The sequence below is a fragment of the Fusarium sambucinum genome, chromosome IV (assembly GCF_050947815.1).
Source record: "Fusarium sambucinum isolate potato_lamoka chromosome IV, whole genome shotgun sequence".
Lineage (NCBI taxonomy): Eukaryota > Fungi > Ascomycota > Sordariomycetes > Hypocreales > Nectriaceae > Fusarium > Fusarium sambucinum.
Window position 1 is genome coordinate 7,407,514 of NC_139291.1, and position 27,006 is coordinate 7,434,519.

General features: G+C 49.2%; 6 protein-coding genes across 6 annotated transcripts; 1 reads left to right on the top strand and 5 right to left on the bottom strand.

Moving 5' to 3' along the window:
* Positions 1-660: 660 nt before the first annotated feature.
* FSST1_002401 (tetratricopeptide repeat protein) lies at positions 661-2,895 on the top strand (the record flags this gene model as incomplete). The annotated part of the gene is made up of 3 exons (XM_083228387.1): positions 661-1,324; positions 1,410-2,577; positions 2,631-2,895. The coding sequence occupies 3 exons, from the start codon at positions 661-663 to the stop codon at positions 2,893-2,895; spliced, it is 2,097 nt and encodes a 698-aa protein (XP_083092583.1).
* Positions 2,896-3,773: 878 nt separating this feature from the next.
* Positions 3,774-4,389, bottom strand: FSST1_002402 (mediator complex subunit NUT2; the record flags this gene model as incomplete). Its single annotated transcript, XM_083228388.1, has 3 exons — positions 3,774-4,143; positions 4,199-4,301; positions 4,350-4,389. 3 exons carry the CDS (start codon positions 4,387-4,389, stop codon positions 3,774-3,776), a joined length of 513 nt encoding a protein of 170 aa, XP_083092584.1.
* A 1,186-nt stretch (positions 4,390-5,575) lies between these two features.
* FSST1_002403 (uncharacterized protein) lies at positions 5,576-7,262 on the bottom strand (the record flags this gene model as incomplete). The annotated part of the gene is made up of 2 exons (XM_083228389.1): positions 5,576-6,932; positions 6,985-7,262. 2 exons carry the CDS (start codon positions 7,260-7,262, stop codon positions 5,576-5,578), a joined length of 1,635 nt encoding a protein of 544 aa, XP_083092585.1.
* A 5,362-nt stretch (positions 7,263-12,624) lies between these two features.
* On the bottom strand, positions 12,625-13,932 carry FSST1_002404 (3-isopropylmalate dehydrogenase; the record flags this gene model as incomplete). The annotated part of the gene is made up of 5 exons (XM_083228390.1): positions 12,625-12,860; positions 12,916-13,636; positions 13,689-13,760; positions 13,812-13,832; positions 13,882-13,932. The coding sequence occupies 5 exons, from the start codon at positions 13,930-13,932 to the stop codon at positions 12,625-12,627; spliced, it is 1,101 nt and encodes a 366-aa protein (XP_083092586.1).
* A 520-nt stretch (positions 13,933-14,452) lies between these two features.
* FSST1_002405 (uncharacterized protein) lies at positions 14,453-16,879 on the bottom strand (the record flags this gene model as incomplete). Its single annotated transcript, XM_083228391.1, has 2 exons — positions 14,453-14,657; positions 14,727-16,879. The coding sequence occupies 2 exons, from the start codon at positions 16,877-16,879 to the stop codon at positions 14,453-14,455; spliced, it is 2,358 nt and encodes a 785-aa protein (XP_083092587.1).
* Positions 16,880-22,224: 5,345 nt separating this feature from the next.
* FSST1_002406 (DUF4451 domain-containing protein) lies at positions 22,225-24,152 on the bottom strand (the record flags this gene model as incomplete). Its single annotated transcript, XM_083228392.1, has 3 exons — positions 22,225-22,524; positions 22,575-23,854; positions 23,903-24,152. 3 exons carry the CDS (start codon positions 24,150-24,152, stop codon positions 22,225-22,227), a joined length of 1,830 nt encoding a protein of 609 aa, XP_083092588.1.
* Positions 24,153-27,006: the final 2,854 nt, after the last annotated feature.

The window sequence follows — 27,006 nt, forward strand, 5'->3', positions numbered from 1 at the left end:
GATTCAAAGAAAAGCCATGTATGTGCCTGGGCCTGGCCTGGCTTGGCCTGAGCTGGCTGGCTGATAAATCGGCTGGGCTGAGCTTTGTCGTCGCTCTGGGCTTGTCACTCGTCACTGTCATAGTCATAGCCATAGCCCGGTTCGTCTCATTAACGTCAGTCAGTGAGTGTAGTTGTTGCCTCAACAAGGGTTGTCATTTTCTCCTTCATCATCTCATCACTTCCTTCCCTGCCCCCGACTTTGCTTTTTTAATCCTCTTTTGACTCTTGAATCACTTCTGGACTTTTGATAATTTTTTCATCATCTGAATCTTTGTAATACTTCGATTCTACCTCTGTCTTAGTACCAGCCTTTCTACCTCTCAATCACTACCCGTCCGCTATCTTCCATTTCTTTCTAGTACAAGTACAAGTACTTACTCCCCCTTTTAGGCTCAGAGCCGCACGACCTGTTTCTGTCCCCCCCAGAGGAGCCACTCGAGAGGGACACGGCCCCGGAAAAAAAATCGGTTTTTTTCTTAACGCCCGTTTAGGGCATCGACTCGGGCAGTAAAGTATCCAGCATAAGCTCGTTACGGGGATTCTTGGGGATTCTTTCGTAGGTCTCGACTACTAAAGTTATTCTGGCATCGGAACGGAACTTTCTTTGGCCCAATTTCAAATGAAGAACTTCTTTGGTACCGGCAAGAAGCCAACTTCCTCTCCCTCCTCCTCCACTCCTCCCCCTTCCTCTTCAAGGAAATCCGCCACTTTCGAGGAGCGCGACCGCGAGCACGACTCGTCTGAACAACCTCCGCCATACTCCTCCGAGCCTTCTTCGCCCGCCCGCGAGAAGTCGCCTACAAAGTCTTCAAGGAGATCATCTCGGCCCCCATCCACAGCCGAATCAACAAAGACCTCTCGTTCTTCCAGACTGTCGAGACATTCCACCGATCCCAGTCACTCCCACTCTCATTCTTCCTCTCGTCGATCCAAGTACGAGCCTGAGACGCATCCTCTTAACCTCCCACCCGAAGAACGCAAGCGACTCTCCGCTCTTGCCGCAGCCATGAACGGTAACTCTATGGATGTTGATAGCGAGCCCGTTAGTGGCGCTCGCTCAACAACTCCTCCCAACCCAAAAGCCAATGCCCAGGCCAACTTTTCCGTTCCCATTCCCAACGGAACAAGTCATGATGACGGCGCCCCTCCACCACCTCCTCACAAGTCCAACCCTGGAAGCCCAACGATCACACCTGAGGAGGATGCCGAGTCTTATAAGAATGCGGGCAACCGCTTTTTCAAGGAGAAGAATTACTATAAAGCCATCGAGCAGTACAGTAAAGGTATGAGTCGCCACCTCATGAGAATATCTTAATAATATTTTCCGCCTGGTGTGATTTATCTCCAAATGCTGACATCAAACCGCAGCTGTCGACTTGTTCCCTTTCTCCGCTACTTATCTAGGCAACCGAGCTGCGGCTTATATGTCTAATGGCCAATATGAGCACGCTCTTGAGGATTGCTCCAGGGCTGCCGACTCTGATCCCCAGAATGCCAAGGTCCTTCTGCGACTAGCCCGTATTTATACTGGTCTGGGCCGACCAGAGGAGGCTCTGACAACCTTTAGCCGCATTGATCCCCCACCTTCCGCCAAGGATATGGTCCCAGCCAAGGAGATGTTACACCACATCCAGTCCGCCCGTGACATTCTTCAGCAGGGTAACGGATCTGGCATGTCCATGGTGCTTCATGCCCTTGACCTGGCTGAGCGCAGCCTTGGTCACCGTGTCAGTAAGCCCCGTAAGTGGCAGCTTATGCGCGGAGAGGCTTATCTATTGATGGGACGCGAGAACTCTTTGGGAGAAGCGCAAAACATTGCCATGAACCTCCTCCGAAACAACAATCAGGATCCCGAGGCTCTTGTCCTCCGCGGACGTGTGCTATACGGCCAAGGCGAGAACGACAAGGCAATTCAATGCTTCCGTATGGCCATTAACTGTGACCCTGATTTCCGTGATGCTGTTAAGTGGCTGAGGATCGTTCAGAGACTTGACCGCATGAAGGAGGAGGGTAACGCCGACTTCAAGGCCGGACGTCTTCAGCCTGCTATTGAGAAGTACACCAATGCTTTGGAAATTGACCCTTCCAACAAGAGCATGAACTCCAAGCTGCTGCAAAACCGGGCGCAATGCAAGATTAAGCTCAAGCAGTACGACGATGCCATTGCCGACTGTGAGCGGGCTATCAGTCTTGACCCTGGTTACACAAAGGCCCGCAAGACCAAGGCCAATGCTTTGGGCGGTGCCGAGAGATGGGACGATGCAGTCAAAGAGTGGAAGGCGATCCAAGAGCTCGAGCCAGAGGACCGCAACATCGCCAAGGAAATTCGCAGGGCAGAACTTGAATTGAAGAAGGCCCAGCGAAAGGATTACTACAAGATTGTGGGTGTCGACAAGCATGCCACAGAGAACGAGATCAAGAAGGCATACCGCAAGATGGCTGTCAAGCTTCACCCCGACAAGAACCCTGGCGACTCCCAGGCCGAGGAGAAGTTCAAGGACTTGCAGGAGGCTTACGAGACCTTGAGTGACCCTCAGTAAGAGACCCCAAACGCATTAGACCGGAGTAAATTACTAACCTCAACTTTAGGAAGCGTGCTGCCTACGATAACGGTGATGACCTTATGGACCCTAACGACATGTTTGGCGGCGGCGGCATGGGTGGAGGTATGGGAGGCATTGACCCCGAGATCCTCTTCAGCATGATGGGCCAGCAGGGCTTCGGTGGTGGAGGCGGCGGCTTCCGATCTGCTGGAGGCTTCCCTGGTGGTGGTGGCGGCGGTGCCCACTTTAACTTTGGTGGTGATCCCAGACAGCAGCGTGGAGGATACCCTGGTGGTTTCAACTTCTCATGACCATATGGCGCTGATGATGACGATGACGACGTTGAGAGCGAGAGTGAGGAAGAAGGCTCGTATTACTATGACGAGGAGGACGAGGGTGAAGAAGATGACGACGAGTACGCAGCACCCTATGGCGACAAGGGTTCCTACCCGCAACCCACCACAGGAAGCAAATTCCGAGACCAGAAACAGAGCCGAGAAGCCCACGACCGTTTGGTCGATACTATACGGCGCTATGGTACTTTCTTCATGGCGGCAGCTGTCTTGCTTCCATGGCAAGTGGTGGTCCTCGTTCTGGCGCTGGCTGGATCCGCATACATATGTACAAAACATATCCCGGTCTTGGGTAGGAAGAAGCCCTCGGCGTTGTAGAACGTACCGATGGCACTATAAAGGGCTTTGCATATGCTACACAACACACCATTGTCGCGGCGTTTATTTCAGGCATAGACATCATGATTAACCAGGACAATGCGAAAGGATAATGGATTACATATTATTGCTAAGGTCCAAGGGACCTAGGGCACGACTACAAACTCTTTTAGACTGATTCCTTTCAATCGTTTGATCAATATCAATGATGGCAAATAACTAGTTGTATCTCGTCGTTACACATCGATACCCAATTACCAATGTTGATACCGATTGCATCTATATGCTTCCATTAGCTACATGTCTTGTCAGTACAGAAGCCGTGTCTTCGTCCAAAGTGAAGCTTGAAATCTCAAAACATACTGCACCATTGGACGCTGTGTAGGTATTAAAGATAATGCATTCAATTGCGCAGCATTACACGCGCTTAGGGTATCATGAAACCTGCGACCCAAAAATAACTATCACGTAAAGAAACATTGCAATCATGTATCGTCCCCAGCATCCCCTCTCTTCCTTTAAGCAGCCGACGATGATGCATGGTTATTAGAAGTAGCGCCGTTCTGCTGCGGCTGCGACTGCTCACCATTTCTCCTACCAGGCGGCACACCTCCTGTAGCCTCCACGACCTGAGTCACATCGTCGCGCAGCTCAGGCATTGCAGTAGTCATATTCTCAGCAAGAATATCGCGGAAAGATCCAAAGGCGTTGAGTTTACCGCGCATGAGCTGGTTGCCGCGACGTACGAGCTCGACGAATTCTCGCGTGTAAATGTCTGGGTTACGGCCGTGCTCGACGTACTCGAGGAGTTCTGGTGGGACGGATGGGAGGTTGTTTGGTGGTGAAGCTGAGGCGTGAACGGTGCGGAGAGACTCGGAGAGAGTTTTGCTGGTGGGTTGTTAGTTTAATTTGAACAAGAGGGACATGATTCGGTTGTGCGTACATTTCATTGATGAGGACTTCTCTGCTTGAACGGCCGGCGGAATCATAGGTTGAGACTTGGACCATTATTTGGTAGAGATCCTGGATAATATCCTTGAGCTGTTCTTTGGGTATGTTAGAGGGTTCTGACAATTAGTTTTGGAACAACTTACGCTCAAGGGCATTGTGGTCTACGCGATCAACGGGCGCCATCTTGTTGTCGTGAGTATTGGTAAAGATGGTTCAGTTGGCGGATGTTTAGATGCGATCCATGCTTTGTCTAAGTCAAGCTTCATGGGTTGGATTTAGCGGACTAACGCTACTCCGGTCGGGAAGTGGATGGTTGGTGGGGTATCTTATCAGTGAGCTTCTTACAACAAACATGCTATTCAACAGCTCCAAACTGTAAAGACAAAAGGCTGCTCAAAAAAGCTTGGAGAGTTGGCCGAGTTTACATGATTAACGCAGTTTGATATGATAAGTCATAGAAGTTATTCCCGAGTAAGCTACACTGTTGGACACAGAAGAAGGTAGAAAGAACATTGGCCGGTACGTGACAGTGATGTCCTACGAGACTTACACATTTAGAAGAATAGTAGGTAAGTATGATAACAAACTATCGAACCTTGTATGATAGTAGCGCTTGCGCTGGGTATTTTTAAGCGTATCTGTTTCTGGGAACTTGCGAAGACTCAAAAAGATGGACCCAAAGCCATTTCTGGGAGATATCTAACGGTGGCCAAGTAAACCAAACAAAGTTCGAGAACAAGCCAGGAAACTTGAAAGGGTCTTCTGATTGCTTTCACATGATTGTTCTATTGGCACTAAAGAGACCCATTAATAGAAGACGCAAAAGCCTTCACGCCTCCGACCAGCCACCGCGTTACAACGAGCTACCAAAGCTTGTTGATGAACCTAAGGCTATCAGTCTAAGCGCAGCCTTGTCCAGCCTCTAACAATTAGGAAAGGTAATTGTCATTGCTCTTCATATTCAAGTATCACAAGATGGGACAGTCAAGATGTACCAACAACGATCGTCAGATTAACTACCTACTAATCCTATCGCAAATTCATCCAAATCCTTCCAATCCTGCGACCCAAACCGTGTAATAAATATATACATTAAGAACAAGAAATAAAATACCAAACACCCTTCCACATCATTAAGTACGTTGCAGCCCATACAAGAACCATCCCCCCATTACCAAGAGTCATGTTTCGCCATGCCTGAAATGAGTGTGTAATGCGATACCAATGCCCGCGATGAATTAAATAAAGTGTCCTTTCCCCAGGGACACGACCTGCTTTTTACAAATGTGAAGGATGTAAAGAAGAAAAATAACAGAAGAAGGGCCCATCCGGCAGTGTTGTTGGCGTGTGTCTAAACAGTTGGCGTTATTTAGAGGAGAGCGACGGCGCCAAGGATACCAGCCATGAAGGCGAAGACGGGAGCCTTGTTGGCGGCGACAGCAGCGCCGTTAACAATGGGCTCGGGCTGGGCAGTGGGAGTGGCTGGGACGGTGACCTCGGGCTGAGTGACGACCTCAGTCTCGGGGATCTCGACAGTGGTGGGCTCAGGAGCGACGGTCTGGTAGACAGTGCCGCCACCAACGGTCTGGACAATCTTGGAGTACTGGGTGATAACAACGCCCTTGCCCATAGTCTTGACGATGGTCTCGTAGACAGGGATGGTGGTGACAACCTTCTCGACAATGAGAGAGGTCGAGGTGTAGACGTTGGTAATAACCTCACCCTCAACCGTCTTGGTGACGGTAACGGGGCACAGTGATGTCTTGGTGTGGTAGACAACGTCTGTCTCGTGCTTGGTCACATCAGGAAGCTCAACCTTGTCGTAGACAGTGCTTTCGACCTTGACAACCTCGTAGTCGGTAGAGGTGTAGACATTGGTGATAACCTCACCAGCAATTGTCTTTGTGACAGTGACGGGGTAGACGTGAGTCTTGGTCTTGTAGACAATGTCGGTCTCGTACTTGGTGACATCGGGCTGCTTGACATGCTCGTAGTCGGTAGACTTGACGACCTCCTCAATCACGCTGGTGGTAGTGTAAGTCTCAGTGACGACCTCACCAGCGATAGTCTTGGTGAGAGTGACGGGGCAGACAGTGGTGCGAGTAGTGTAGACAACATCAGTCTCGTGCTTGGTGACATCAGGCTGCTTGACATGCTCGTAGTCGGTAGACTTGACGACCTCCTCAATCACGCTGGTGGTGGTGTAAGTCTCAGTGATAACCTCGCCGGCAATAGTCTTGGTGACGGTAACAGGGCAGACAGTAGTTCGGGTCTTATAGACAACATCAGTCTCGTGCTTGGTGACATCGGGCTGCTTGACGTGCTCGTAGTCGGTGGTCTTGACAACCTCCTCGATGTAGCTGGTAGTCGTGTAAACCTCAGTGATGACCTCTCCCTCAATGGTCTTGGTGATGGTCACGGGACACAGTGATGTTCGGGTGACATATTCAACATCTACCTCGTGCTTTGTCACGTCGGGTTGCTTGACGTGCTCGTAGTCTGTGGTCTTGACGACATCGTAGATGTAGCTGGTGGTCGTGTAAACCTCAGTGATAACCTCTCCCTCAATGGTCTTGGTGACGGTCACGGGGCACAGTGATGTTCGGGTGACATATTCAACATCGGTGTAGTGCTTGTAAACATCAGGCTCCTTGACAGTGACATCAACAGTCTTGGCCTCAACAACTGTGACTGTAGAGGTTGTGAGCTTGGTCTCGTAGTAGGTGCTTTTCTCAAGTTAGCGTCCTGAAAATGCCTTAGTCGACTCTCAAAACTTACTATCCCTGCTCGTGGTGGGTATAAGTGACGGGGCAGACGGTTGTAGTCGTGTAAGTGACCTCGACCTGAGTCACCTCGTGCTTGTAGCCATTGTCATGCTTGTCGCCATAGTCGCCAGAGCCGGAGTCTCCAGATCCGTAGTCTCCAGATCCGTAGTCGCCCTCGGGAGCCTCGTACTCTCCGCCGCTGTAGTCGGGGCTCTCATACTCGTCTCCTCGTCGGACATTGCTAGCCAGGGCCGAGGTGGCCAAGACCAAAAGAGTAGCGCTGAACTTCATGATGAAATTTGCGAAAATGGTTTCGTGATATCAACGAAGGTGTTTTGAACGAATGCAAGCTGTAAGCAAGCGATAGTGGTGGTTGAGCGAAGGTGTGAAGTAACCTGAACGAGTTGGCTACTTGAGTGAACACAAAACCAATTGTAACTGATTGGAAAGTGAGAGAGGCTGAGTAGAGAGATGATGAGATGAAGATGAAAACGAGAGAGGGTTGCAGCCTTATATCTGCAAGTTCATGAACCGATCTAGCCTCACATGAAGGAGGTTGGCAAAGTTGGCCTTGACAACTTCCAAACCTTGGAGCAAGATCGCCCAACTGGCTTCGCTTCCCAACCCCACCCTAGGTTGTGCATTAGACTGGCTCTTACTTTGAGGAGACGATAATCACCAAGATGGAGGGGTGTGAATATTGGCAAGATGTGATACGGACATCGTGAGTCCAACCATACAGAGGGCAAAGGATGTGGCTGGAGCTCACTGGAGCAACCGATATGCACGAGGGATGCATATCGAGACGACTAGGCACCTAGCAATCGACTGAGCAAGTGAGCCTCAGTCGACTCTGCGCCAGGACGTGATGCCAGCATCATGCACGGAGGTCAGCGAGTCTGCTAGCCAACGGCCGGCCAAGACAATTGGAGCTCCTTTGTGTAAGGTTTTTGGAGCTCGCCCTAGCTAGGGAAACCCGCAACAGTATGGCCAAGATATCGGCCTCCCTCCAACCCCAACAAAAGATCCTGCCCTTCTAAGAGGACAAGGCTATTAGGTGCTCAGGTTGTGTAAGGCCAGCCCTTGCTGACCCATTTGGCTGGACATTCACTTAATCAGTTGATCACTGGATCAGCCTGCATTCAGTCTGGGGAACCCGGTAAGACGGGAGACGGCATGAGCAGTCAGAAGTTGGCTTGGATACGAGGAAACATGCAATCTCTTTGCGCAGAAGGCAGCAAAGAGCGGAAACTGTGCCCGCATCTCAACATAACCACACAGCCATTGGTAACCTACTACGGCAGGAACAACAAACCCGTAAACACAGGAGGCGGAAGCACTGCAACTTGGGCTTGATGACAGCATCAGCCAGCTTTGGCGACTCAGTCGACTTCTTCTGCCAATATGCACCTAGTCAAAGTATACCGTGACCGAGGCTGAAGTATACCCACATTATGGTATGAGTGGTTTTGCTGTTGATGCAAAACGCAGGCCCGGTCACCCCGCTGGAGCATGAGATGCAGCAGCATCAGCATTGCAGGTGCTTAGTGTCCGAGCAGCCAACAAACTCTCGAGCCTCTTGGAGCTATGTCAAGCTGACGGCGTGGAAGTCCAGGAACCCAGTAGCGCTACGTGGACCGAGAGACTTGGCGCCATCCCAGCCCAGGCATGACACAACAAAGACGCAGAAACCTGCTTGTCGTGGTGTTGTAGCAGAACAGATAAAATAAGGTGGTTGTGTTTAGCATTGTAACCGTAGAGATAAACGCGAGGTTAGGTGCCATACAGTAAGCCTCTTACAGAGGCTTTTCGCTTAACTCACGAGAGACGCTTTGCTTGAGATGGCTAGAGGATCGTCTCCATAGTATATCGCCAATCGACGATTCGCTCGTGATGGACAACGCCAATAGGCCAGCAATGGTATAGTTTCGGGGCAGTGGGGTACCCCGCGAGAGCCAATACCATGTGTTCCGGGGTTTGTTATTGTCAAAGATTGTATACTTGTTTGCAAACCATGGTTTTGTTCATCGTAGCATAACCGCCTTGACTTGGCAGCCGGATCAATGGGCCGAGTAGAGAGGTGGGCGGGATATGACTAGGCTGCATGTGCCCTCTAGCCTCTGTACCGATATGGAAATTGACGGACACCACCGGGCATAAACTTTAAGCATCATGTCCATCAATAACCGCCTTGATATAAGCCATGCATGGTTGCTCTGGTGTATGGCGATCGAGGCTTCCGGAGGCCGGAGCTCAAGTTTGATAAACAAATCCATGGCTGGTGTTTCTTGAAGGGATATACTGTATTGCCATTTTGGAAGTACTGTAGAACAAACTGGAGGTGTTCTCGCTTTGGCCGATCTCCGCGGCCATGTGGCTCACGAAACCCAGAGGTCGGCAAGGTCATCGGATGCGGGCGTCTTTGCGAGGGAGCACGGCATATTCGTCGATTAGACTGGGACCGACTACGGCACGAGAGAGATGCGGGTCGGAACCAATCCAATACTGACGGGAGACAAGTATCTACCCTCAGATAACACAACATGTATGCACTCGGAGCTGCAGCCACCACGTCTTGTGGTTGTGAAAGCCTGTTTTGGCCGGCCGGTACGTGCGTACATGCACCAGGGTAGAACTGAAAGCTCATCAGCACTGAACTGGCCAGAAAGTAAAGGAATAGCAAGGCCAGGGAGTTGAAAACAGTGATTCCACCCTGGAGAGAACCGAACCAAACAAGGGAGGATGATAATCGCTGCATCCCTAACCAACAAGACTAGCGTATCGTTCCCGTGTCGTTAGCGCACTGAAGGAGAGACGAAACAGCCAATGTCCACTAAAGCGCGGTTAAGATAGCGACATAATTGTCTCAGTGGGCTGCGATGGTGTGTAGCAGTAGGGCGTTGAATACGAGAGAATGCTTCCCTGAAGCTTCAGTGGCCAAGGGATTGAGTTTTGGGTAACGAAACGGTTGGGAAAGATGGAAGGAAGTACCATCACACGACACGACTTGATCTAGCAAGAGCACCAGTATCGTATCTCTCATTCTGTTTACTAAACTTCATAAAATTAATAATTAATCAATTATTCTACTTAATTCAATTAATTGTAGATGACTGTATACTGCAAATTCATAGAGATGCAGTCTCAATCCCATATAAGCCACAATCCATTTTGCAGTTCCTCAACCCGTAGCTGCATGACGCCAATTCAGCCATGATCCAACATTGACGAACCAGCCACCAGAACTCAATGGATCAATCCGAATTGCCTATCCTCTGTTATGTGATTTTATCTGCAGCTGCTTATTTTCTTTGTCTTTTTTCTCTAACGCTGACTAGAGTCGTACGGGAGGAGTGTTTGTCGGAAATACATACAAAGAAAGACTGGTTAAAGCAAAAAGATCCTATATAGGAATAGTTGCCACGAGCGTAAATACGCCATGACATCAGACGAGATATGACTAGAACTAACAAGCAATCCCATCAAGTTCTGTAATTCTGGTCAAGCTTGAATAGTAACGTGTATCAACGAAAATTGATTCAGAATACGAAAGTACAGCAAACATGACAGGTTGTACATGCAGCAACTATTCAATTCAAAGCCCAAGCTATCCTAAATGGTACCTAGATTGGCGTTGTTCGTATCCTTTTCAAGTGGTGTGGTCATTTCTGTAGTGCCATTCTGCCATTTCAGCCACATCTTGTATTGTACTCTCACATAGAGCTTAGCCAGATAATTCTAGTCTATCAATTCCCAAACAGATCAAAGACGGGACAGAAAAAGAAGAAGAACAATTGTGATTCCGTTACATCCGAGCCACGTTAAATCACTCAAGCCAAGCATAACTAAAGATGGCCAAGAATAGCATTATCAAGCTTGACTCTTTACTTTCTCTTGACCTTTGTGACATTACATAACTTGGCTGCTAGAGAAGTGGGTGTGCAGTACCGTACAGTAGTAGATAGAGCTAAGGCAGTGTTGCTGCGGTCTTGACACAAATTATTGGCTCGTGTCTTATGCCATGCTTCCTTTCCCCCTCCCTCGCTGCAGACTAACGTAGCAAATCAGGCACAAGCTGTATTGTGTGTACCTTACAGCAGAGGGAGAGCACAGACGAAGGGATGGACAGCTCAGTATGAGTTGTTGCTGTGCCGTGTTGCGTTGTTGATGTTTGATGCCGATCACCAGGGAGAAGATCAGAGACAATAGTATAGGGAAAGACACTCAAACAATAGAGTTACCGCCCCAAGACAAAAAGACCCAGCCATATCATGACTCTTCTTCTCCTCATGCAAGCCTCTTAGCTTACCTTTACACAGGAATAAGCTCCACCAATCCCGGTCCCCCATCTTCAACCCTTGTTCAACCTCCTCAATTTCTGTTCTTGACCCATTCAATTGAAACGAAACAAATCGATTTGATATTGGCTCTTATTAGAGTTACAGTAACAATATGAGGCTTCTGATCAAGCTTATTCTCATCGCAACGTCATGACTTTTACTTTTTCCCTCGCCTTCGCCTTCGCCTTCGCCCTTTGCCGTTTTTTTGTCAGAGAGAAACAGACCCTTTGCCTGCAGCCCCCTTCTCTTACCGCCATGCATGTCTCTCGTAAGACCAAGACTCTTGTTTGTTTGTTTCTCTTTTCTCTGCCTGACTCGGCTGTTACCGTTCCGAGAAGTAGATGCATTTTCACTCAAGCTAGAGAGTCCTTGGACCCCAAGACTTTGTAGAGAGCATCGTAAGAGACCTTGCCGGCATTTGGGTGTGATGACTTAGAATGCAGTAGACTTTTGAGAATTAGGCATAGTTTACCGCACGTGGAAAAGTCCTGCTGCATACCACATGGCTACAAGCAACCTTGTAAGCAACTAGTGTTAATGTGAATTGTCTAGGGTAGAGAGACACGGCAATAGACCGTATGCTGCAAATGCCTTGCTTTCTAACCCACAGCATGCACATCTACAGGGCCTCCCATTGTGCGGTGTGAGAAAACTTGCGATTCTCGCATTGTTCCGAATCATACTCTGTCTAATATGCTTACACTACCGGGATGTTGTCATATACAGATTCGCCCGGTTGAAGAGTAGGACTTTGGCCCCATGTTTGGGCATTACCCTATATGACCTGATATACAACTTGTAGTTAAATATTTTTTTTTCAAAAGAACTCATTACTAGTGCATGTTATACTTCGGTACTTTTGAGAAATGCTGTCAGTGCCACTACTCTTTTTGGTTCATCGAGATTGATAGCTCACCACTTGTATGTTATGTCTGGCGACCCATTGGCGATCCTGAGATGTGGGCTTAACAGTAACACCTCAGAAATCACCAGCTACAAGTGTAGGTTTTCAACGTTGCAATTGTAATTTTCACTTCCGGCCTGTGTTTCGTGCATATTCATGTGGCTGTTGTTACCACAGAACATGAAAGCCATCATGGTTATCAACCTTGCCCAGTACTACTGTTAAGCTCATATCTATTTCCAAGATCGCCAGACATAAACCTTGCCCAAGTTGTAATCATAAGATTTGTCATTTTACTATTTCTTGTAGCCATATAACGATAGACGCACTTTTAAGCATCTTCAACCACAAAACAGATCGCTTTTTTGGAATCATAACCGCCCAACCGTAGATCAACAACACATCCCATCTAAGCCTTGAGAACCTTCTTGAGCTCCTCAACAATAGCATCTCCAACCTCTGTTGTTCCAGCGTTTCCGCCCATATCCTTGGTGCGCAGACCGCCGTCCAGAGCATTGCGAACAGCAGCCTCGACAGCCTTGGCCTCCTCGGGGAGGTTGAGGGAGTATCGGAGCATCATGGCCACAGACAGGATGGTACCGACGGGGTTGACGATGCCCTTGCCGGAGATATCAGGAGCGGAGCCTGAGAGTATTAATTAGCTTACTATCAGAAACAAAAGACTTTGTAGATCACTTACCGTGGATGGGCTCGTAGATACCGTTGCACTTGCCCTGACCATCAGGAATACCGCTCAGACTGGCACTGGGCAAAAGACCAATGCTTCCGGGGATGACACTGGCCTCGTCGCTGATGATGTCTCCAAACAGGTTGCTCGTCACAACAACACCGTTAAGACCGGTAGGGTTCTTGATAAGGATCATAGCAGCACTGTCAATAAGCTGGTGCTCGACCTTGAGGTCAGGGAACTCCTTCTCAAAAGTCTCGTTCATGACCTTTCGCCACAGACGGCTGGTAGCCAGCACATTAGCCTTGTCGAGCGACCACACCTTCTTGTCACCACGGCCTCGTGCGAGGAATCCAGCCAGACGAGCGATACGCTCAATCTCCTCTCGGGAGTAAGGCTCAGTGTCCCAAGCTGAGCCGGAGCCGTCATCCTCCTTGCGCTCGCCAAAGTAGATTCCGCCAGTGAGTTCTCGCACAATGACGATGTCGGTACCGCGGCAGATCTCGGCCTTGAGGGGAGAGGCGTCGACGAGGGAGTCGGAGGCGAAGAAGCAAGGTCGCAGGTTGCCGTATGTGCCCATCTCCTTACGGAGCTTCAGAAGACCTTGCTCGGGGCGGACAGCGCCGGTACCCCATTTGGGGCCACCGATGGCACCGAGGAGGACGGCGTCAGCTCCCTTGGCGGCAGCGAGGGTCTCGTCGGTCAGAGGGGAACCGTGGGCGTCAATTGAGCACTAGAGTGGGAGATTAGCTGGAGAGTGTGGGAAACGAGTACTCGAGACTTACACCACCCATAAGATGGTCCTTGAAGTTGAACTTGCCAACACCGGGCTTGTTCTCCTCGAGAGTCTTGAGGACCTAGTAAAACAGTCAGTTCAATTCTTCCTTCTTCTTCACAACGTCTCTTACTCTGATAGCCTCGGCCACAACCTGTCCTCATGTTAGCTCATGCTCAGACAAACAATCCGATGCTACACACCTCAGGACCGCAGTGGTCACCACCCAGGACGACAATGTTGTGCTCAGCCATTTTTATTATATGTTAATTGATTGGGATTATCAGTATAGGAAGAAAGAAAATAGAGAAAGAAGAGAGTCGATGGTTGGAGCTTGTCTTCTTAACTCTCCGTTGCTGCCCCGCATCATCACCATTCTTTCCCCGCCATTCCGAGATCGGAGGTCTTAGAGCTCCGCAAGCCGGCTCTTCATTCACTGGCCCGCTCGGGCCCTACGGCAGAGCTAGGAGTGGGCAACCACGGCATTGGCCAACGAGAGACGAGACAAAGATCATTTTGGGTAGTAACTCTTTAAGTCTCCCCATTCCATCTCTAGGTACCGGAGGTTCCCAGTATTTTCTATGAGAATCAAAGTATCAGGTGTTATCATGACATGTCTTTTGCTTCATCTCAGCACTGCGGGATCATTCGGTATAATGCATGCATGATATTTGTCTGAAGCGACAATATTTGTATATGTACCTGATCAAAGCAGTGTCATCCAGAACTCCATCCATCCCGTCTACTCCCTCAGAAATGCTTGTCAACCTAGTCCTATCGAAACGCCCTAAATGATTTGGTCTTCAACGGAGATGCCACTGGTACGCCGCCCCCAGCCAGGTTTCCTCGCCCAGTGTCTCGCAGTCGGCCTCCTCGCATGTTTGGCGTGTTGGCACAAAATGCGCAGATGTACACTCTCGGCTGTGTTCTGAGATTGACATTAACGCACTTTCCGTGGAGCCACATTTCACAGGACTCGCTACATCAATGTCAGTTCAAGTTCGTTACATATCGGTCTGCTAAGACATCATAAATCGGAATCACTTACCACTGGATCATGAAGCCGTCTCCCCCGTCAGCCCCCTTTCGGCCACAGACACACTTGACTTGTCTGTCTGCAATAAGGCTTGACTCAGTGAGGGACGACGGCGAGTTGCTGTCACCTCGGAAAGGGCCAAGGCTGCTACCTTGAAAAGGGCGATGTTGCCCGCCCTGTCCCATTGGATGGGACCGTTTCTTACGGTCTTCCATCACTTTACGGAGCTCGCTTGTAGCGTCTCCAATCTTGTCCTTACGCTCATACATGACAGTCTCAGACTCGCTCTCTCCGTCGTGCGGCGACCCACCCATTATGTCGTGGATACTACCGGTGCTTCTATCGCTGAAGCTACGCCTTGAAGAGTGGAAGATGGACCCCACAGGTCTCACAGGATCCGGCAAGGCAAAGGATGTATTGAATGAATTGGTCCGACTAGGAATGATGATGGGTTCATCGTCAGAGGAAGACTCGTCATCATCTGAAGGTCCCAGCTCGCGTGTCCGGCTCCTATCCCGAGACACCTTCCTCTGGCCCATACCTGGTTCCCAGTCCCATTCATTCGGTATGATAGTCGTCTCAGCGCGAGCTCTTCCCCTTGAGTCGATGGTGAATTTTACAGACGTTCGAGTCAGTGGGTGTTGCAGTGGTGGCCCCTCGGGTATGGAAGCTAGACCTGACAAACGATTCTGACTCTTCATAGGCGACAGCCTTCCAGTTGGTTTGGCAATGGGTCGTCCGACAGGCGCACTGTCACTATTGGAACCATTGCTAGCTTGGGAGACAGGTCGAGCTGGGGCAAGCTTGGGAAGCACTGGTCGATTCTGCGTCTGAACTCTCTTGCCACGATTCTCGCTGAAACTTCGACCCATTCCAGGTCGAGAGTTTGACTTGACAGGTGATGGCGCAAGAGCACGATCAGGTACCTTGGTGACTCTCAAGTCCTTCATGCTGGTAGACTGTCGGATGTTATCCCCCAGAGGGGTTCTAGATCTCGTTTGGAAGATCGCGCCTTCAGCCGAGCCGGCCTGTGTCACTGGGATGAGAGCAGGATTATCCATAACAGATGTGTGAGGGGGTTCAAAGAGCAGCCCAGGATTTACTCCTTGCATTGGCTGCACAAATCCGAAAGAACCATCTAAAGGATTAGAGAGAGCCGCAGACATGGCAGCGCTTGCTGCAGTCGTAGCAGACGCTGAGCCCATAGGCTTTGGGGCAAGGGCACGGTCACGGTGGATCGATTGCATAGGATCTCCGCCTGTTGGAGCAAATGGTGCAGTAGGATCCTGGAAGAGCGGTACTTCGCTATTCCAGTCAAACGATCCTGTATGACGGTGACCATGGCCACCTCCATGCTGAACAGGTGTTGTTTGGAAGACATTGGAAGGTGATGCACTAAAGTCAAAGTCCATACTCATCGAAGGATCCCAAAATGCGGTAGGTGTTGCAGCGGGAGCTGTCATAGGATATCCAAACATGTCACCAGAAGTAGCCATAAAGGCAGCAAGATCATGATGTTGTTGCTGGGACGTGCCGTTAAAGTCGGGCTGGCCGAAGACCTGTTCATTTTGCATGTTGAGCTTGTCAGCGAGCCTGTGCTCTTCTCTTCGTCCAGTGGGTGGGGGCGTTGCCGTTTGCGCAGGCCTTGCACCCTTGACTCCGGCTTTCCTAGCCTTCTTGGGGATTTGGAACTGAACGGACGGATCAGGACTGGGCAGCTGTGTCGGATCGGTTATATATTCTTGAGGTACGTTTACTGAGTTCGGGGATGAGGCCAAGCGGCGTGAAGGCTCGACCGGCGGCAGTGGTAGGCGGTTGTTGGTAGAGAAGTGATTTACATGAGTCGCAATTCCAGCAGCAAAGCTCTCGGCAGACAGTAGTCTCTTGTGACCGCTGGCAATCGTGGTGGTGCCGTAATCAACGTAAGGGTGTTGTTGAGGCCCACGGAGATTTCCAGGGGTCGAGTTGAATACGGAGTAGTCTTCAGCGTAGTGTGGCGTCCAACCCCCGGCGTCGGTAAATGCACCTTGCCCGGGCTTGGGAGTGTCAAATACAGGGCTGGGAAAGACGGTAGAAGTAGGCGTTTCTGCAGATGTCGGAGGGCGGTGGTTCGTATTGGCAAAACTGCTCGGCGAAGAGGTTAGTGAATCTGGCAGGGGATACATGGTGGCGATGCGGATGCTGATGCTGAAGGAGAGCAAAGGAGAGTGTTGTGAGTGCGAGCTTGCCTTGTACCCAGTTGATCCCCACTCATAGCAACTCTAAAGGATTGTCATAAAGGCCAGTTTTGATACAAGCTGAGCAAAGTATCGAATTCGAGATTGATAACGTGCACGGCCAGTCAGGTCACGTTTGGCTTTTGAAAAGCACTAGCAAGGGCTGAAAACCATGCAAAATGTTGAGAAATAGCACTGGATAAATATTCGGAACAATCAGATGAGGCCGGAAGATTGCAGATAATCGGACAGTATCGGGTTCGTGAATGTCGAGCTCGTGCGTGGGCAGGCTGTAAGAACAGAGGCTGTTGCTTTGATGCAAAGATGGAAAGTCTATTTAGAAGTGATGTTGCAGATCGGTCGGTGCTCGTGGGTCATTACGGAAAGTCGTAAAGGATCATGAAAAACGGAGGAAAAGAATTAAGGTCTAAGACTGTTTTGCCAGGCCAAGCATGTCGGTCAGCCTCTGATGATAAAAAAGATGGAATATGGTGTAAAGGGAGGAATGAAGTCGTCGGGAGTCGGGATGGAATACGGGATGGATGGACCAAAGTAAGCCCCGATTAAAAAAAGAGGAGGGGCAGGCAGGGAAGGAACGGCAGGCGAGGCGAGACCAGGCTACAGGCAGGTCAAAGAAAAGGGAGAAAATGAGCAAAAGCAGGGAGAAGTTGGAAACCCCGCAAATGACGCCCGAATGCTCAAGATAAATAGATAAATGAAGTGTTGTAGTGCTGAGTATGAGACCTGGCTTGAGGCTTGTCTCGTCGTCAATGGAGATGGATGGTTGTTTATAGTGGGATGATTTGATGGTCCAGCTGCTGGGGATACGATGCGATACGAATACCGAGTCCAAAGTTGATATAGCGAAGGCAAACAGAGTACTAAGAAAATATGTGTACCTTGACATCCGGTATGTGTTATTATTCTTGTTTGTGGTTTCGTCTTCCTTCTCGAGTTCTTTTGTGTTTCTTTCCGTCCTGTATCGCCTCGTCTCGTGAATGGTGATCCTGTGATCTTGCGGGTGCCGACAGTCGAGGATCCTTTAGGCAGAAGAGGTCTGTTCACTTCGCTTCGAGTCGGTCGGTAAATTCTTGATGAGAATGAACAGGTTCGGGTTGGATAAGGATAAGAATGGACGAATGCAGTGGATACAATACAGTATGCGCCGTGCCCGACCTTCCTATTTACAACACCTGCACTGCACTGCACTGATTGAGCTGAGCTGAGCTGTTTGCAGGAATAATATCCTCGGCTAGACGTAACAGGCGGTGCACAGAAATTGAGGAGAAAGACAGACACAGTAATTATTCAGAGGACAGTAAAAGTCAACAAAAGTTATTCAAACCTCAAATCAATATCATAGCTCAAATCGCAAGCTTGGTGGTACATCAGCAACTTCCTCTCAACTTAGCCGTTGTTGGGCAACCACCGGGAAAAGACGTCTTCAGGGGCTTCAGTGCGCTACACTCTGCTAACCTCGATTAGCCAACCGCTGGAACAGATCTAACCTGGAAGAGGCACCGCCCGAAACCCAACGGCTGCCTCTCATGAGCTGGGAGGATAACAATACAGCTAACTATTTGACGCCTCTTTATGATAACCGTTGATTTACCTAACTTCACTTAAACCTGAGTTACTTTTCTCAAAGAAAGCTATGACTGAACTGATTGGTCATTGTAGAGTTATGATCGGCTCGGTTGTCTTTAATCCATGTCATGATGGTTGCCCGCTATGACTCCCGTCATAGATATATCTAACTATAGAATACAACCTCCTGAACTGAGATATTCAATCTGTATCAGAGTGTTCCAAAAGGAAACTTTGTGGAAGCATCTGATGTTATTATAGACTGATATTGATCATGATAAGGACAAGTTTCCCTTTCAAGGCAACAATAGCCAGAAAGCTAAACTATCCCCTGCAGCTGCATCGCTCACCGACTGCTTACAACCAACCAACAAGCCTCCGAAACCACAATCAGCTCACCAGTTTGTCATGATCGGCTATTGTCTTGTCTAGTCTCATTCCAGCCTACAACAAAGGAAATTCAGCCCTGTTGTCTTGAGACGTGAACACTTGGATTCAGACGTTGCTCGAGAAACAAGCGATGCATCACGTCACATAATTATTAGTTCAAGTCAATAATAGAGAAACCAAGAGTCAAAATGTGGTGGGTTTTGCACTCGTCATCGAGACGTTTGGTCTGTGTGGTTGTCGGGCTCTATCTTGCTAGTCGGGGAGCCGGTGGTTTTAGAGTAAATCATGGTGAAGTTGGCTGTTTGTGTTTGCTTTTTTCAGTTTAGGTTCTCAGCTCGGAAGAGGATTCCTCCAATGGCTGAGTCAAAGAAATGATATCTCTTGATGAATTCTGATTTGTTAGTTTGTTGGTTAACCTGTATCTCAGGTACAGCAAAAAGCAAAGTTGATTGTGGCTGAATTCGGGACAAGAGACAACATGGCTCAATCTCATTTGCAGTCTAATAATGATCGGAAACATTGGATTTTAAGTAATTTCATCAACTGCAATTCGCATCAACAACTCGCCAATGAAGTTATCGTCAGAAGTTCCTCCTAGACAGGGTTCAACGGGACGGGTGTATAAGAATAGACGTTGCTTTGGCCACGATCGGGTACTCTTCTTTGAAACAATAATAGTTTCGGTGGTTTCACAAACTCTTCAACTTCTTTTAATAGACACATTATATTCGCCAATATTACACACAAGGATAACCTCAACTATATAGACTCCAGAGTTTATTTCTTATAGATGCTTTCATAATCAGACCCATCCGTAAACCTCTTTCACGTGCTATCGTCTCTCAAATCCAGCCAGATGGTAAAGTGAAGCACCGTACTGATTCATGATTGGTCGCCCGTAATTGACGAGATGGAAATAGACCTTTCCTGACCAGGGTTTTAAGTGCTTGCATTCTCTCATTCCAACTGTTTGAGACGTGACATTCCTATCTTTAACTCTGAGGTATTCTGCAGCGGGCGTTATTCTTTGTTGATTGTTTTACATTCTTTGTTTGTTGAAGATTATTCTTTAGCTTGTATTAGCTTCACAGATAAACACACTGCATAGCAACACTCTGTTGCTTATTTAATTGATTCCCTTTACAAGTGAGGCCATCGCAGAAAAGGTGACTGCCGCGAGTATCTACCGAAGGCCGAAACAGTCACATACATCCGAACAAACGTGCACAGAAATGCCAGCATCAAGGTATAACATACCACTAACTTAATGACCAAGTTATACTCTCTATATCCAGTTATTCCATCAACATCCTTCCCGGCCCCGCTCAACGTTTCTTCCTCTCCGGACCCTGCTCCCCGGCCGGCCCCATCCGGCCTGGCCTCCGCGACGCATGAATTCTGGGAGATTAAGGCAAGTATTTGTTTCTACTACAAGGAACCTTCACACACCCCCTCAAGATCTTGACAACTCAGACGCCCTTTCGGCAACGATATCCTTTTGATAAGAGTCCTCTTTTAATACCAAGGATGTGCCGGATAATGCTTGTTAAGGTTCTCGGTTCAAGGTCTTGCTTGCTTCATCACGATGCGTTGTCATTCTAGCCTCGTCGCTTTCTTTCCTCGGGGGTACAAGACACTGACTGGAAGCCCAACCAGCAGCTTCTGGCCCCTCAGACTAAATCTCGTTACGGATTTTCCTTGTATGTGTAGTATGTAAGAAAATGTCTCGTGGTCCACGCGTTCATGTCGGATCCTTTACGAAATCCTCCGTAATTAACATGATAATCCACCAACGTGGTAGATTTCTGTGACAAAGACTTGACTTGACTGAATTTGACGTGAGGCGATCCCGGTTCGTCTGTTTGAAGTTCATCGGTACCTGCATCAGATTCAGCCAAGTCGAGATCCGGATCCTGTCACGTCAGCAGAAACAACATGTAGCCGATGGGTGATGGGTTATCCGTAACTTTACGTGCTTCTCGCTTAAGCATATAATGAAATGCTAAGATGATATTCATCGCTATACCGAACGTTGTTTCGCCTAAGTCTCGTCAGTAATAACACGATATAATTGCATGCGTATAACAATAGCGGTTTCCGGAAACTCGCTACGTGCATAAGTTCCTTTTCAGGAAATGTACTCGTTCCTTGTTCGCCTCGACTGTTGGATCAACAAGGGATCTTCGTCTCCCGCTTGCCGACTTGTCTTGTCCTTGTCAGCCCTGGAACTATTACCCAGATCTCGTCAACCAGTCTAATAACGGCAAACATTAAACATTTCTCCTCAAGGTTGCAGTACTCCCTGGCGTGATGGTTGAACACCTATCGATCCCTGATCTTAATGCGCCACATATCGTGGTATTCTGCTAGAATAACAAGGTCTTCCTATTCAGGAACCGCCGGACATCATTGCGCCAGCCTTTCATAGGCTCTAAACTATTCATTAAACCCGCCGTGGTACCACTTTTCCATCTGCAAAGCAACATTGCGTTGTTGCAACGGGCTCACAAGCCAGCCTTTGGTTTTAAATTGGCGTCACATCGCCCCAACTTGCCCTCGAAACAAACACACAGTAGCCGATGATCCTTCTCATTTGACGTTTCACGGAAAGCTCCGTCTTCAACGATCAAGACAGGTTCCAGTGATTATTGACCCACGCGCAAGTTAAAGTAGACAGCAGTGATTCATGATGGGTGACCGTGGTAGTGATTTCTATCTATTGTAAAGTAAAGCATGCATTTGACTTCGACTGGCCAGCAGCATCGTCCATTTTGCTCGTTTCATTCATCAGGCTCTTCCCTAAAGAAAGGCTCCCAATCCTAAACCGACCATTCTATCTAGTGCAACAAAAGCAAAACTCCTGGGGTATCTCTCAAAAGGTGAGCAGATGTAAGGAAAAGAAAATAAGAAGAAGTAAAAAAGAAATTGTTGAAATGTGTCCTCCACTTTTTCTCGGCTTCTTTTCCATCCTGACATGTACTTTTTCCAAGCCCAGCTTCGAACGTATGGATGAATGCCTTTTCCTGATGTGGCCTCAAGGCCAGGCGTTCCATAGCTCCCAAATAGCTCCAAGAGAAGAAAACATAAAGCAAAAATGAGCAGTCAAAGAGAGACAAGAAACGAGAATTAAACAAAAAAACAATAAGCTTCCAGGAACGACAAACATCATCCTTAGCTTCAACTGGTATCAAATGTCATCCCGGAATCTTTCATAACGTAGCGAGTGTGGTGTCATCCACGACTAATCTGCTGTCGTGGAATGACGGAAATCAAAAGGAAATGTCTAATTGGTATAATTGCAAAGGTCGTGTGTCGAGTTAAATCATGTTCGGAAAAGGTTCGGTCGTGACGAGGACGTTTCCAGACATCGGGTCAATAGTGTAGGGCTCCTGAGGAGTAAGAAGATGATGGTGAGACTGAGGATGAGATGTAATCTGTGACATGGTGGAAGGTCGGGGCGTAGTAGCCATCTCCATCGAGGAGGCTGGCATCTGGGGCGTGATAGGTCGTTGAGTATCAGTCTTGGTCTTTACCATGCTCGACATGGCTAAGGCCCTGGCGTTACTGCTCTCGCGGCGACGTTTGGGCGTATCCTTGACCTTGAGGTGTGTGTGGCACTAGACATTGTTAGTTAAAGATCATCTTATGGAGAAGAAACAAGGCTTACCTTGTAAGCATGCCTGAACCAAGTAGTTCCCTTCTTCTTGCTGCTGACGAGTGCGATCCACTCATTGCAGCTGCCGCAAAGGCCTTCCCAAACATCAGGGTTGCCATCCATGCGTCGCTTCTGCTGGGGCTCCTGGAACGAGCTTCCAGTGGCGGCGCTGATACCGTGAGAGAAGGACTTGTCGTACCAAAAGGCCGAGTTCTTCAACACGAGCCACCTTCCGGGCTTGCAGATTCCACACCATCCCTCGCGCTTGTTGCCGTGTCCCCGAACCCATCTAGGGGTGTAAAGGTCGCCTTCAAATCGCAATTCCTGCTCGCGTGGCATCATGTCGGGGTCCTCGGGGTTCATGTCCTCAGGGGGAGGGGGAATCTGCTCCTCCTGGAGAGCAGCATACAGATCCGGAGGGTCAGACAGGTCGGTGTAGTGACCGTTGAGGCAGCTGGCGTCACCGTTGCTCTGAAGCATCCTGAAAAGACCATGAGACAGAAGAGGCTGCGGCGGGGCGTAATGGTTGCAGTCGGTTTGCCATTGCTGCTGCTGTGCCATCTGAGATGGAAGCTGGGTGGGAAGCAGCATGCTGTTCCTCTGGAAGACAGGAGTGCTGGGGACGACGAATGGGGCCTGTTGCATAGCCTGGAGATTGCCGTAGTTGAGAGGCAGAGGAGAGGCGCCAACAGCGGGAGAAGAGTGGCCGGAAAACATCTGCTGGTGGTTGTTGTACACATCCTGGCAAGGGTGGTAGGCGTACTGAACAGGCTTTCGGCTCGCAGGGGCTCCGTAAGTGCCTGTAGACCATCGCTTGATTCTGGGGCCTTCGACACTGTAAGGAGCAGATCGTACGTTGACTGGTCGAGGAGAAGGAGAAGCGCCACGGCCACGGCTCTGAGTTCGGACGAGGTCGGTCCTTGACTGGGGGGTCATTCGCGGTGAAGCAACAGGTGAGAGCTGAGTTGAGGACATCATGGAAGTGCGGTTGGAACGAAGAGGATAGTCTGAGGAGAAGGAGGGTGCCTCAGAGAGAGCTGCCGAGAAGTCATCATGGTGCATGTCGGAGAATGCACCAGAGGTGGACATGGAGAAGGAAGAACCGGACATACGACGCTGCTTTGAACCACCGTCGATAGCCATCAGATCCTCCTCAACAAGTGTACCATGCTTGAGGTCAAGAACAGGAATGGCTTCATCAGCAGTGAAAGAGTTACCCATTCCCATGGTCATGTCGTAATCCATGCCATGAAGATCAAAGTGATCCTCAGTTGGCTTATCCATCCACGATGCTATTTGGGATTAGTCGAGTGATATAGTGTAGTTTGAGATGAACTTACCGTTGTCCATCGTAGGAGGATAAAAGTCTTGGTGCATAGAAACAGGACGGGACATGGTCTCGCTGGGAGTTTGCTGGAACGAGACGGATGATGTATCCCAAGATGGTACTGATGAGAAATCCTCGGCACCGCAGAAAGAGAGTCCTTGGTAAATAGGCATGGGTCGAGGCTTAGACTGGGTCACTGGTGTTGACCACATCTCATCCGAGCCCATCATGGACTCGGTCTCGGTAAACTCGTTGTGATTCATCTTGATTGTGGGCTATGAGAGCCAGTTGTGAAGACTATCGCAGATAGCAATTGAAGGGAGTGAAGTCTCAACGTTGATGTTGCTGTACATCAACTGTAAGTATCGTGTGAATATAGGTGAAAGGAAGGACAAGAATCATGAAGCATACAGTAGGGTGTGACAAAAGCAGGAACAGAAGGGCCCTGTCAAAGAGCGAGCCGTTGAGCTAATATGCAGAATCTATCTGACAAGGGCTGCGTGGTGTTAGCATGAATCCGTGATGGACGATCATGGTAAACGGGCTCAGGGTGTGAGGTCCACATCGTCGTTGGATCTTCGGGAGTGCCGCGGGACATCTTTGGCTTACCTGGGCAACTAAGAAGCAATGGCCAAGTCGAATGTGGGAGTAATTTCCGGCTTAGCAGCATGCGTTGTAAGAAAGGTGTTGTAGGGAACAAGCAGCACCGGAATCAAGGCGGCTAGGCTATATTGGCAGCGTTATCAAGAAACAGGATCCCTTGGGTAACTGGTGACGAAGACGCGTAGAGAGTGTATCGATTGGTTGTCTTTATAAAGGAAAGTGGCGTAGTTGGTGAGCCTTGTTTTGAAGGAGAGAATGTTTAGACCAAGTCTTGATATGTGGAGGGCAGGCTCGTGATGTTATACGATTTGATGATAAGCAAGTGTTTGTGTTAAGGAATGACTAGAAAAGAAGAATAGAATTGCAAGAGAAGCGTATGCAAGAAAGGATAGGTCGAAGGGCGGAGCCGGAACCTGGAGGTATAAGAGCAGACGGTATGAAAGAGCAAGAGGCATCATCCATGGAGACAAGGTAGCTCCGCAAGTCAGGGACAGTCACCAGGGGAGAGGTTTGGATAGACGGGAGGGGCTGGACCGAGTGGGTTCCAACACCTAACACAGACCGATCTATGAACTGGTACAAGAGAAAGCGGATACATAGTAGAGGAAGGAGGGGGTTATCCGGTGCAAAACAGAGTCGCAGCGCTGCCAGGATGGGATGGGCCCTAGCAGGTTGTGAGTACAGTACTATGTTCGTCAATACAGTCAAGGAAGTTGAGAAGCCGGTGGGGCGACACGACAGGGGTATAGACATGGATGTACATGACCCCGGACTAAGGGTAATAAGGCCACAGCTTTCAGTCGACAAGGCTGGCGGGCGGTTGATAGTGAGTTTAGTTCTTGTGAGGGGCGCAAAGAGTCAAGATGATGGTGCGAGGCATCCGAAAGAATAGAAATTGCGAAATGAAGGACCTGTATAGTATCGTAGATGGTCCAAACAGAGCAAGACAACCAAGAGTGGCGCAGGCTTCAAGAGTGTATGGCCAGGGTATTTGATCGGGTCATTGGACCGTCCAGTCGGGCTGCACAACAGTGACTCGATGGAGGTGGCTTGTCTCATCCTATGCTGAAGAAAAAAGAGACGAAGGGGGATGTGTGGATGGACGGGCTGGCTGGTGAGTCGACAAGATCGAAGCTTTCATTGTATCGACTCAAACTGAGCCACGTTAGTCCCGTCTGGGGTTGACAAAACTTCCGACGAAAGTGAGCTACAACTGGAGGCACACCACGTCTGTTTCTTGACACCTTGGCCAAGGTGGTACGGTAGGTTGATGGCTCTGGGTCCTTCGTTTGGCACACCCTGAGTGTCGACCGGCACGCCCCTCTGAAGCCCCGGGAGAGGGACAATGCGCGCTAGAGTCGAGACAGGCCAGGGTAGCAAAGATGCGTATGCTATTTTTCACAACAGTTGAAACCGCTAAGACTCGGGTGTGATGGCTGATGCGTAGGCTAATTGCTTGACGGGCACCATTATCGAAAGATTTCAGGAACCGAGCCGAGTAGCTACGGGATCGCCTAGATTAAGCCAGAGCGTAAATCTTTGAGGATGGCGTTTTTGACGGCGCGGTATGGCGATATCATATCGTACATACGTCAAAGACCCCATCTCTGATCCCCCGCACGAGGGGCGTCGATATGGCAAGATGCAACGTTTGGGTCTCGATCGTACGGCGGTGAACACTTGAGGACCTTGATAAAGGTTTTGGATTTGGACGATACGTCGATTTGGTGACGGCAGTATAAGCAGAGTGGCAAGCAATCACAACAGTAGTGTGTGTATGCATTCTAGGTTGATAGGTCATCAGAAGATTTGTGGCTCAATGTGAGGACGAAGCAACATCACTTCGCATCGCGGCAGGCGACGCGCCCTGAAATCCAGGCTTTGGCCAGTCAATTGAGGAGGTAGGTGTGAAAATTTAGTGGTAATGAACGAATCGGAAGCATAGGTGACCTATAGCAGCAGAAATGTCTGGTGCTGATATTGACTGATATGTGAGTTATCCAATTTTGAGGGGGCCATTGAGGCTCTCGATCTGCTCCCGCTTGGCTGTTGGAGGGTATATCCGACTGAGACCTGCCGAAAGTATAGCTGAATCTACCTGTATTTCCGGCCTTGGCTGATGTTTACTATCCGCTGTGCTGAGATTCGAATGCACTGAAGGAAGGGCCAGAGGTTGCAAGCGTGAGTGAGAAGAATGACATGGAAGCGAGTGTTTGAAGTTGGAGGAGAGTGGATCAGACAAGAACATATGATTTGCGAGGGAAGGAACAGGGGTCTAATGAGAAGGGCGGGACGAGTCTCTTGTTCCTACCGTTTGGGAGTAGAGGCCGCAAATACGGTCTTTTGATTGGAGAGAGCAGCTACGTCTCAGCCGTGCGCAAGGAGACCGGCGTGTCTCAGATCTGTCGCAAGACCAGGGGTTATTAAACAAGGCCCACTGATACGTCCAAGGGTGCACCCACTGATTTATCCACTGAACGATTTCGTGGCTCAACTGGAAGCGCACTGAAGCTC